This window comes from Delphinus delphis, chromosome 15 (assembly GCF_949987515.2).
Source record: "Delphinus delphis chromosome 15, mDelDel1.2, whole genome shotgun sequence".
Classification (NCBI taxonomy): Eukaryota; Metazoa; Chordata; class Mammalia; order Artiodactyla; family Delphinidae; genus Delphinus; species Delphinus delphis.
In genome coordinates, this window is record NC_082697.1 from 35,614,400 (window position 1) to 35,627,116 (window position 12,717).

General features: G+C 42.5%; 1 protein-coding gene across 2 annotated transcripts in view; it reads left to right on the plus strand.

The window, feature by feature from the left end:
• Positions 1 to 12,717, plus strand: part of PLCB1 (phospholipase C beta 1) — a 682,368-nt gene that overhangs the window by 538,848 nt on the left and 130,803 nt on the right. For both annotated transcript variants that reach the window (XM_060031224.1, XM_060031225.1), the window contains exons 13-15: positions 4,481 to 4,565; positions 5,905 to 6,082; positions 10,575 to 10,642. In XM_060031224.1, the coding sequence (XP_059887207.1) occupies positions 4,481 to 4,565; positions 5,905 to 6,082; positions 10,575 to 10,642 (331 nt within the window). The remainder of the gene's footprint in view (positions 1 to 4,480; positions 4,566 to 5,904; positions 6,083 to 10,574; positions 10,643 to 12,717) is intronic.

Below are 12,717 nucleotides of genomic sequence, written 5' to 3' on the forward strand. Positions count from 1 at the left end.
ATGTAACCCTCACCACAAAGCCGGGTGCTCCTAAGAGTAAATATTATTACTATTATCCCTATTTTACAAATGATGAAACTGAATCCCAAAGGGGGTAAGTTACTTCCCCAAGGTCATGCAGCTAAAATGTGGCAGGGGTTCAAAGCTGGCTAGTACGGCTTCAAAACTCATCTGTTTAACCAACTCCATCCCCCACACCTAAACAAAAGCATCACAACCTTCCAAGCATCGAATTAAGACAACCAGAGCATCCCACAAGGCAACTGCCTGTGAATGGTCACATTTTTGTGGCTCGTGACCCTTAACCACAGCTTGTTTTTTTCAGTCTTCAGCCTCAATTCTACAGAGAGCCAAACTGAGCATGAAAACGAAATCCACATTGAACACATAATCAAAAAAGATTGTACCATAATACAGCCCTTTCTGGTTTAAAAGTGAGAAATTTAGCTGTTAAAAGTTCATTAATAATGCATGAATACAAAAGAAAACAGGATAACAACCTTCCCTGGATGCCATGATATTGATCCCAAACCACTGAGATAATTGAATGGCAGTGAAATACTGAGAGACTGAATTCTATTGTGGAAGGAAGTTTTTGCTTCCTATTTCCATTGTCCTTGAGCCTCACACACATATCAACATCATTCAGCTACAATTCTTTCCTGGCTGGACTATCACACACCCAAAGAAAACCTGCAAGCTTTTCCTTTGCTGGTAAAACCCTGTGCTTGACCTGCAGGCCATCCCACCTCATTGATGAAAGAACCAGTGACAGACACCATTCATCGGTAACAGCAGTCTTCCCCACGAAACTAGATACACCCTCAGAATCCTACCCAACACAGTGACACAGGGACACAGCCCCCAAAATATCTGAAACCTATATGTTACCTCTAGCAGCAGTTCTTTTTTTCTCCTTTGTGCTGTGTATACAAAATACCAGATTCAGAACCCTGGCCCCAGCCCACTTGAGCTGTACTCCAAAACAATCCCACACTGGAAGAAAGGAAGAAAACCTCTTAATTTTCTGGTTCTCTCTCCAAATATTTGAAATCACCTATCCATGGACAGCAAAGAGAAAGCTGCCTGAGCCACTGGTGACTTATCCTTCTCCACCTGCTACATCAGAATCCCATAAGATGCAGATTCCTGAGCTTCACCCCCATACCTTATTTGAATTTCTGCAAATAAAATTTTTTTAAAGTCCTAATTAACTGATGGGCCACCTAGTTTGTGAACTAGCATTTTCACTAAAGGAGTTCTCCACTGAATTCAAGTGCAGAAACCACTAGCTCTGGTTCAGCCCCAGAGAATGTGAGATTTTGGACAAGTTCCTTAATAGCCGTGAGTTGTAGATCCCTCATCTATAGGGAAGGAGGTTGGTTTAGTTCAGCTTGGAAGATGTGGGCCTGTTCCTTGGTCAGAAAACTGACCACTTTGCCAGGTGTTTAAATGTGACCGGATGGGTCTGCTGTGGCCTGAAGCTCAAAATGTATTTGTGAATATTTTCCTCTCGCTTCATCTCCATGGTAGCTGATGTTGATGTTCCAAATGCTTCAGGATTTTTTTTTGCTTTCTCGTGGCCAATGCAATGTCTTGTTTCTGCAGTTCTGGCCCCACAATTAAAGTTGTTTTGTTTTCCTCTGACTTTTTCTATTCAGTTTTCTCTCTGCTCTGATTCAGTTCCCTGTCAGGTGTGCATGTGTGTTTGTGGAGAACACGAAGAGCCTGATTATCAAATAGCACATTTTCCTTTCTCCTTGGACACCTGCCTCTTGTTCTTTCCAACTCGGTTGATGCTTAAGCAGGTTTTTAGAAGTCTAGGTCAGACACAGATGCTTGCTCTTCAAAGTGACATTGATCCATCGACTAGCAGCATCTGCGTGTCGGGAAGCTTGTTAGAAATGCAGTCTCGAGCTCCATCTCAAACTTTGCCTTGGAATCTTCATTTTCTTAAGACCCCAGGTGGTTTGGTGAAGTGTCAGAGCACAGTTGTAAACACCGTAGTCCATTAACCACCTGCCTCAGAATTAGTTGCAGACTTGTTACAAGTGCAGGTTCCAGGGCTCTGCTCCCAGCTCAGTGTATCAGGGGATTGGGCACAGGGCCCTGCCACCTGCAGCATTAACAGCCCAGGTGATTCTTTAGTGGAATCGAGTGAGATTTTGCTCCAGCAAAATCCTTCAGGGCCTGATTTGGGGACAGCTTGACAGAGGACAGAGGACTCTGCCTTTCACCTGCTTAGGGACACCTGGAACACCACCCCGAAATCCCTCTACTGGTGAGCCTATGGCTCCACTAGAAGTCCTGAAAGCAGGGAGTTGGGGTACAGTCCTTCCTTTTCCCTCCAGGCCTCTGTTCAAAGGAAGTTGGGGCTCTCAAGTTCCAGCCCTCAAGAAAAGTGTCATTTACTTAAGCACCTGGTGACTTGGTTCGTCCATCACAGTGGTTCTCGAACTTGAGCGTGCATGAGAATCCCCCAGAGGGCCTCTTAGGACCCCTGAGCCCTGCTTCCCCAGAGATTTCTACTCAATTTGCCTGCCTTCCTAGGAGGCCTTGAATCTGCATTTCTAACCAGCTCCAGGCCCTGTGGATGCTGCTGGTCTATGGACCACACTTGGAGTAGCAAAGCTCTATTTAATAGCATCATTCCATGAAACTGAAATGGGAGGGTTGGACAATTTCTTTTGTGCAACCTGGAAAGTGTAGGTCCAGCACAAATGGATTTGTCTCAGCTACAGACACAGAGCTCGCTGGCTTGGTGGAGCCCCACGGCCAGCTGTCTTTTGAGCAAGGGTGTCTGAATTGTGGATGCCCAAGGCTGCTCTGCTAAATCAGTCACTTTTCTGCTTGTTCCCTAACTATAACATGTCATCCCTAAACAACCAGCCCCAGTGCTTTCCAGGATCAGTTCTCCAATTGGTAGGTTTTCCTCCCTCGGTGATACTGCTGGAGAAAGCTGCAGGATATTCTGAGAGCTACATGAGCTGCCCAGCAAAATCTCTTACGGGTCAAAAAAGGCATGATGAGAATTTGGGAGTTTGTCATGTAGGTCTTCTCTGAATCTTTCCTTTGCCTCCCCTTGCAGTTCCAAGAAAGCAGTGACCTTGGGCTCATATTTGAAGCCCAGAGAATTCATCTGATCCCCCAAATATATGTTTTTTTAAAAGGGTGATATAGAGTGCTTTTCCCTGTGGACCATCGCAGTATGATTTGAACCCCCAAAGCACCCCCCTTCCCGTGAAAAAACAGTTCACGATCCAGGTTTAACAGTCATGGTAGAAGGAATGAAAATAAGAATCACATTTTATAATTGATTTGAATTGTAGTTAAGAAGGATTTTTATCACTTACCTATTCTTACTACAGTCCCAGTTCTGCTAAAACGTATTAACATTGCAGCACATAGAGACAACTATTGGAAATCAAGTCCGACAGCCTATAGGTCAAAATCACAGTCCATAAAACCCGATGGAATTAGATACCTTTATAATGATATTTAACATCCTACAGAATGAGAATTGCTTTTTTAAAAGGTCGAGGGAAGCAGGAGTTTTGAAAGACTAAGGATGTTCCCTCACATCAACTGTGTTTACATGTAAACGGACCCTCGTTTGTCTGGTCTAGCTGGCGGAGGCTGCCTTGCATCTCTAGGATCAATCATCTTACATTTCAAAGTGTTTTCATCTATTATTTCACTTCATCTTCTCAGCATCCTCTGCCCCTTTCCAAGAACAATTACTTTCCTCTGCGTTTTATAGATCCCGAGTGGTTGATAGCCTAGAGCTCAGCTCAGTGAACCCAGCAGCTCCAACCTTTTACAACCAAACCAGGTTCCTACTGGCACCTCATCAGGCTAACGCCACCTTTGCTTCCCTCTAGTGCACAAAAGGGCTGCAGACACCCTTCTCCAAGGTGCCTGCTTCTCTTGTCTTTCCTCCAGGGCCCCCTCCCAAGTGGACATACTTCCGCCTGTCAGCCTCTTCTCTTCTGCATTTTGAGATTCTCTCTTCCTCTCTCTGTCCAGATCCCTCTCCTCTCTTCCCTCACCTCCTTGTAAACATTTCTTTGCAGTGCAGCTCTGTCCATTAGACAAATTTCACCCAAGAATTCACGTAGAGTTGAATGAGTTCCACCCGCCAAGTATCTGGCATTTGACTTAGAATCAGGAACTTAAGCAAAAGGGACTGAGTCTGTAACTCTGCGACATTCAAACATCCAGTGACAGGCAGGTGACCTTCTGTCCTCTCCATCTATGTCCATGCCGCTCAGCTTTGCGAAGAGCCTCCCCTGCCCACCTGTGTGTGGCATTCAAATCCACACAAGTCAGAATTGTAAACAGGGATTTAGAATAATAAAAACAATCCTGACAGGTAGGAGGAGGAAATGACCTCTCTCTGTAATTGATAACACAAAGTCATCCTGTCCGGCCTCTTTGAATAACCTTCTTGCTTGCTTGCTTTCCTTCTCTCTCCCCTCAGCCCAAAGCAGCAGGCCAAGATGGCAGAGTATTGCCGACTGATCTTCGGGGACGCCCTTCTCATGGAGCCCCTGGAAAAGTACCCAGTAAGCAGTTTTGATGCTCATCCCGAAGGAACGCACACCTTCTTTATGATTGGATTAGGGAGAGACTTCCTTACATCCTTTCCATGTTTATGTTTCTTGGTATGAGTTGACAATGAGCTCTCTGACCAGTGGAGGCTGGCAGGGACCTCCTGAGGGGGACAGACCTGCATCTGTCCTCTTCCTCTGCCCACAGCTTTCTCCCTCCCTCACTCCCCGATGTGAGCCAGTCAGGACTGCAGAATTCCCACAACCACAATCAGCCCACAGAGGGAGTCCCAAGGGACAGGCTCTGGCCACCTCCCAGGGAACCTCATCACACCCCTTTGAAAGAAATGGGTCAGCAAAATGGGACATTGAAGGTGGCACAATGACATTCCAGCCTATCCCTGCTGGCCACCCCTCACTTCCTTGCACTCTCCCAGCAGAATCCGGACCCCCTATTGCCGTGGTAACAATCCTTGCTTTGGGAAGGAAAGCAGCAGAAAGATCATCAAGTAGCCTCTTCTGTCTTCAACCCTTTCCCCAGTCTCCACACATCCTTGCATGATTTCATACCAGTCCCCGGACTGGGTTGCAAGTGAAGAATAGAGGACCTGCTTACAGGAGTTCATAGATTTCTAAAACTAACCTGTTTTGGGACTTGCATACATTCTGTCTGTTACAATATATAATAACCTTCTCAAGGGAAATTGATTTTCCCATAGATGTACAAGCTGGACACACCAGAAAGAAGGCTTGCAAATAGCTTGAATCTCAGGGCAGCCAGGAAATCTAAAGCCACCTGGTCCACTTCTGCTGATGCCAAGAAGATGTGCCACTTAACTACCTCGTGCCAGGATGAGGATTTTGCTGTTTGCAAACTGCATCTGAAAAGTTGATTCTAAGGGCTTGCCTGGAAACGCCTGCCCATCTTTACCATCCTCCTGGCAGATGCCACACTCTAACTGGCTTCCATCCTTTGAAAATCCAAGACAAGGCCGTCCTATCTGTCCTAAAGCACGATGGTTGGATTCAGAGGGTCCATCAGAAAACTTATGAAACTTTGGGTTGACATGCCAAATCACCCAGTACATTTCTGTGGTGTTATTCATGTAGATTTCTCATGGAAAAATAATTACAGTACAGTAATTAAAATATACCTTTCATGTGAAAAAAGCAAGAGCTATGAACTAGCCCCTACATAAGACACCCTTAGAGCAGTTTAATGAGCTGTGTTGAGGTAGTAAAGAATAATCTAGAAGCCCTTGGTATCTAATGCAGTCCTGGGAGTTTGTTTTAGGGAAGGAACTTGAAAGGAAGGGACAGTGTTTTTAAAGAATGTGTCTTTTCTTTCCATTAGCTGGAATCTGGAGTTCCTCTTCCAAGCCCTCTGGACTTAATGTACAAAATTTTGGTGAAAAATAAGAAGAAATCCCACAAATCGTCAGAAGGAAGTGGCAAAAAGAAGCTCTCAGAACAGACCTCCAACACGTACAGCGACTCCTCCAGTGTGTTTGAGCCCTCGTCCCCAGGAGCTGGTGAGGGGCTGGCGGGCTCTCATTCCCCTATTATGTATGGATTTAAGAATTGCTGCCCTGGAATTAACTTAGAAGGACTTTTAACATTTCTACCTGGCACAGTTTTAGAGCGTGTTGTTGTTTTGACTTCTGTTATAAACCTGGAGGCTTAAAACTACACAAACATATGAACACCCAGTTCTGCAGGACAGAAGGCCCACATGGCCTCACTGGGCTAAACTCCAGGTGTCAGCAGGGCTGCTTTCCTTTCTGGAGGCTCTAGGCAATATTATTCCCTGCATTTCCAGCTCCTAGAGGCCACCCACATTCATTGGCTTGTGGACCCCTTCCTCCAGCTTCAAAGCCAGGAATGTCCCATCTCACTTCTTCTGTCATCACATTTCCCTTGGACCACAGCTGGAAAAGGTCCTCTGCTTTTCTGAACTCATGTCTTTCCATTGGACCCATCCAGATAATCTAGAGTAATCTCTTGCATTTCAAGGTCCTTAACTTAATCTCATCTGCAAATTCCCTCTTGCAATGTATTCACAGGACACAGGAGGTATTCATAGGACATGGGCATTTTGGGGGAGGCCATAATTTCTGGCTACCACATAAGCCAAATAATCTTTGGAGTGACCATGTTATTTTAAGCTTCTCAAGGGCAGGGATCCCTTGACACTAACTACAGGTCTGGACACAAGATGTTCATCAAATGGATTCTCATTGATGATGTGCTGAAGAGTTCTGGGCCATTCAACTTATCCATATTCTACAGAGCTCTTTAAAAATGTGAAATGGTGAAGTTACTTGAATTATCTATCAAAGCTACTAGGTGATATTTACTGTCACTAATTTTTGGTTTAGATTTAAGTTGAAATAGATTTTTGTGATTGATGAGAAAAGAATTCAGAGTGGTCACCCATTTCCTTTGAATTATTTGTCATTTAGTCTAAGTTCTTTTCCAACTCTAGTCAGAGTCTTGGCAATCTTAAAAGTGCATTGCAGATATGTTCACCCTGATTGGAGGGTGAACAAGTAAAGGAAACTTTAAGCTTAAATCTAGAAACTTCTTCAATAAAAAGTTTAGCTAATGTTGGAATAATCATTTTGGAAAACTGTTTGGCAGCATCTACAGAAGCTAAGCTGAACATATGCATATGAACCCCCTCTGCCCCAGAGAATTCTATTCCTAGGTATATACCCAACAGAAATGCATGTAGATGTTCACCAAGAGACACTGGTGAAGAATTGCTTAAAGCAGCACTATTCAGAATAGCCCATCAACAGATAAATACATGTGCTATATTCACCCCATGGAATAATATGTAGCAATAATGATCTACAGTGCATACAACAATATGGATGAATCTCATTTTAGAAACATAATGTTGAGTAAAGAAGTCAAATGCAAAAGATAAGTATCCACTATCTGATTCCATCTATATAAAGTACCAAAACAGCAGAACTAACCTGCACTATTAGAGGTCAGGAGATTGTTACCCCTGGTGAAAAAGTGACTAAAAGGGACCCAAGGAGGCTTCTGGACACAGTTACATTTTGTTTCTTGATCTGGGTACTGTTTCCTAAGGTCTGTTTGGTATGTTAAGGCACTGTACACGTATGGTATGTGTACTTTTCTGTATACTTATCACATGTCAATTAAAAGGTTTAAAAATAATTTTTAAAAATTAAAATATAAACTCTACGGCAATCAGAAAAAAAAAGGTTGGCCAAGACTCTGATTTATCTTTTCCTGTATTTTTCCATTACAGTCACCAATTACTTTTTTCTCCCCGCCCCCTGCCCCCCCCCCCCAGCTGCGTTGGGTCTTCGTTGCCCCACATGGGCTTTCTCTAGTTGTGGCGAGCAGGGGCTACTGTTAGTTGCGGTGCGCGAGCTTCTCATTGCGGTGGCTTCTCTTGTTGCGGAGCATGGACTCTAGGCTCCTGGGCTTCAGTAGTTGTGGCTCATGGGCTCAGTAGTTGTGGTTTGCGGGCTCTAGAGCACAGGCTCAGTAGTTGCGGTGCACGGGCTTAGTTGCTCTGCGGCATGTGGGATTTTCCGGGACCAGGGCTCGAACCCATGTCCCCTGCATTGGCAGACGGATTCTTAACCACTGCATCACCAGGGAATTACTTTTATTGTTTAGATTAACATCCTTGTCCACAGACGTTATGTGATTCCTTGAAAGATTTTTTCTTTTTTGGTAGTTTTTAAATGTGTGTTTCAAACGTTATTACACAATTCTGATTTTTTTCAAAAATAACTTTTGTTCTCAGTGAGAATGTTCTTTTTGAAGTTTTGGAACAAAAAGTCACTAACAGGCCACCTATTTCTCAGCACGATTCCATCTCTTGAGTGTTAGCGAGTAAATTGTATCTTCCTTTGCATGTGGGAGCTTGTCGTTTTACCATCTGCCTTCCCCAGTTCTCTTCCCTCTTATTAACCGGATGCATAACACAAATAACAATTTTTAACAGGCAGTGAATATTATTGCTTAGTTCAGAGAAAGAGCAGCAATCTGTTACTAATTTGGTAGATTTCCTAAGCCAGCCCCATACTCTGTTGTGCAATTTTCATTTATTTCACTGGAAATTTTTGGACATTTAAATATGTAGGTAGGGCCCTGAATAAACAGCACTGCTAATTTACCATTTGGTTTGTAGATGTTTTCAGTATTGGGAACTCAAATAACTTGAAAAACATGTTTCTTATATCAAAGCTAATCTACTTATCATGGCGCCTGTTGGCCAGATCTTCCCCCAAGAGATCCAGTCGTTTGCCTGTACACTTGTCTTAAAGAACTAGGATATATATATATATATATATATATATATATATATATATATATATATATTTTTTTTTTTTTTTCAACAAGATTCCTCCAGACACTTATAAGGGAGAAATCAGGTCCCTGCTCATAGAGCAAAGAATGACAAATTCTTTCCTTCCCACACAAACTAGAGAATGGCCTGATTACTTGAAATTCTGGTGTGTTGTTAATGTAACATGAAGCACTGTCCTGCCAAACTTCTTAAATTACTCAATAAAAAGAACCCCTTCTCTAATTAAAAAAAAAACGATAAATAGTTACAAAAAATTGAGGCAACAAATTTGACTCTAAAAAGTTTTGTGTCAACCTCCTAAAAGAATGTCTCTAATAGGATAAGCTATGTTCTCTTTTCAAAGTGGAATTGATTCCCCTTATTAACTAACACAATATTAATGTCATAAAGCAGTTGTATGTGGCTTTCTTTAATAAACAAGCTGAAAATAATAAGCCATGTTGGTCCCAGACATCTTTTCCCTCTAAAGATTACTTCCCTAATGCTAACTGCTATCATTAGTAATCGATTGAACTTTGTCAGCCAAATGAAAACATTTATAAGCTTCTTGGAGGCAGTGCTGTGGGCAGTGTCATTGATAGAGATTGCGCAGGGCAGCTAATTTATAGAAGGCAGGGAGGGGAGGTACTGGCCCGTGTTAGTTGCCTCATTGTTGAACCAATATTGCCATCTTCTGGGCTTATTATCCTATTGCATTGTATGGACCCTGACAGAAGTCAAATCAAACAATTTAAAAGTATGCTTTCTTTACTTTATACTTGAAAATCTTTTTACATAAGTGATATTACTGGGTCTGACTGAATCCCAGAGCTGGGAAGAATGTAATGCCTCATACCAGTGTGACTATTTAAGCTGGTGGAATCATCCACCTAAACTTTGGAGAGAAAAACAATCTATTGAAATGACTGTATATTGACTACATGTGAAGCTGCATTATATCTGACCAAGGTAGAGTTACATGCATAATTATGTTAAGAGTTCACCCATTTTATCCTTCCGTCTTAAACAGAATATCTCCATTTTTAAAGATATGTGCATTGTTTAGACAACAATGCCTCCATCAAATAAGCCTGCAGGCAAATCACAGGATACAGGTGGTACCTTACAGTTTTGTAGAATCAGGTGTGCTACTATAGCCTCCATTCCTGTCCCAGCTCTTGTCCTCTACCTCGACTTCTGTGATGTCCTCTCTGGCCTTGGAAACATAGCTACAAGGTCACTGAGCTCTGGCCAAGCATCACACAGAAGAGTCAGGACCAGGAAGAAGGGGGAAAGGTGGTAAAGTGATAGTTTACCTGTTTTCGTGTCATGGAGACACTAAAATAGAATGTATACATCAAAATAGGATATGTGCACCAGAGAGAGCTAACTGTATAAGATGCCATATGTTTTGTAAAACATATAGATAAAAATGTAAAGACAAGCATCTTTTATAGAGCTTGGAAATTTCAAATGGTATTCACAAATCAAATTTAGAAAACTAAATCCATATTCAAAATGTCAGTATAATTCTGTATAATTAATAAAATTTAAAAAACCAAAAGAATAACTTCAGAACGGTGAAAGGCCAACTTCCAAGGAAATTTTGGGTAATGCACACGTCACATGTACTTCGAACCTGTAAATGCTTATTTACTTCATGATCTGTTATTAAAATTTGACAGGAGAAGCTGATACGGAGAGTGACGATGATGACGATGAGGATGACTGTAAAAAGTCCTCGATGGATGAGGTAGGTTTCTAGGGCTTGACTTCTGGTCACAGACGCTTTCAGTTAACTTGCACATCCAGACTGCGCCCTCTGGATTGTAGTTCCTGGTCGCCTTCTGCCATCTAGTGGTGAAAAGAGTTTGAAAACTGAAGATGCAAACTGGTCGCTAGAGGAACAAGCATTGCATTAAGCAAAGTTCTCTATAAGGAACAGTGTTGCTGAGGCTGCCTTCCATCAAATGTGGTATGTTGCGAATGAATTCAAAATTTGTGCCCTCGGGCTTCCCTGGTGGCGCAGTGGTTGAGAGTCCGCCTGCCAATGCAGGGGATAGGGGTTCATGCCCCGGTCCGGGAAGGTCCCACATGCCGCGGAGCGGCTAGGCCCGTGAGCCGTGGCCGCTGAGCCTGTGCGTCCGGAGCCCGTGCTCCGCAACAGGAGAGGCCACAACAGTAAGAGACCCGCGTACCAAAAAAAAAAAAAAAATTAGTGACCTCCAACTGCCCGCTTCAATTTTTGAGGCAATTAAATGGATTGTCAATGGTCCAGAATCCAGAGAAGACGTGAGGTTTGGAGAAATGTTTATAAACATGACATTAATTTCGTTGTTATAATTTTGACCCTTTTTTGGCTTATGGGGGTCTTAGTTCCCCCACCAGGGATTGAACCCAGGTCCCCGGCAGTGGAAGTGCAGAGTCCTAACCACTGGACAGCCAGGGAATTCTCCATTGTAATTTTAACACCACTAGCGGTTATCTACTGACAGAAGCTCAAGCTTCCCAAATAACTTCATCAGCTCAGAAATATTCATTGCACAGAATCCAGAAACAAATCAAGGATAGGTCAATTGGAATTTTAAAACTTTGTTTTAGTCTTGTTCAAAAAGTTTAAACTGAACCTGCTTTCAAATATATTGGAAAGTATCTGTCTCAGTATTTGTATCTTTACATTTTAGTTAATACAGATAAATAACAAATAATAAGCTGTTCTCATATAATGTTCTTCCTCTTATAATTATTTCCTTTAATAGAGTCTAAATTTTTGATTAATTATGTTTCCCCACTAAATTTCAACTTAATATCCAGAAGGAAATCTGTTACAGAGTAGTTTTTCCAGAATTATTTCAATTGTGTAAACTTTTTGTCAGTGATTTTTGATCATTTTAAAACTGTCTTACTAGCTGGATGGCCGTTTGCAAATGAATATTTCCCAATTCACATTTAACCTTAATATTGCTACAGAAGTTTTCAAAAGAAACCATGTCTCCATGTATTTTCTCTTCTAAAAATAGGAGAAAATATTAGATCAGCCTACAGAGGTCTGTCCACACGAATACTGCAATATTGGCTTTCTTCTTTATTAAATACTTTATCAAAGTGGTATGGAATATATAATAGTAGCTAAAGTAACACCAGGTTTTACTATGTGCCAGGTACCGTTCTGAGCTTTCACATAAATTAATTCATTGAATAATCACAAAAACCCTATATGCTGTTGGGACTGATTTTATCATAATTTTACAGGTGAGCAAGCTGAGGCACAGAACAGTTAAGTGACTTGCCCAAGAATGGAAAGTTTCTAAGTGGTGGGCTTGGGATTTAAAATTAGACAGTCTGGCTCTAGACCCTGAGCTACTGACCTACACTGTTTTGGGCTGCTTGCCTAATAGGTGCCCAGGAGCCAGAAAGGGAGGGACAGAGGAAAGTTTGTAAAAAAAAGCAATATACGTTTACCCATCCCCACCCACTTCCACCGGCAACCTTTTTTTATAACAGTTCGTGTTTCAGCCAGTGGTCACCTACATACTCACTTTCATGTTGTACAGTGAATTCTTGGTATGTAACTTCAGACATCACCTGTGGACTCCCTACTTTGGCAGATGAGACACAGCTCAGGGCTTCTTAAACTTTGCTGTGCATTTGAATCACCTCAGTAAAATGCAGATTCTGGTTCAGGAGGCCTGCGCAGGGGGCTGAGAGGCTGCATCTCTCACAGGCTCTCGGGTGGTGCTGATACCGCTGGTCCCAGAGTGCCCAGGGAGCTGCTCCTAAACCTCCCTCCTCCCACCCCGCACTGTGTAACGTGAGGTGTTGCTTTTC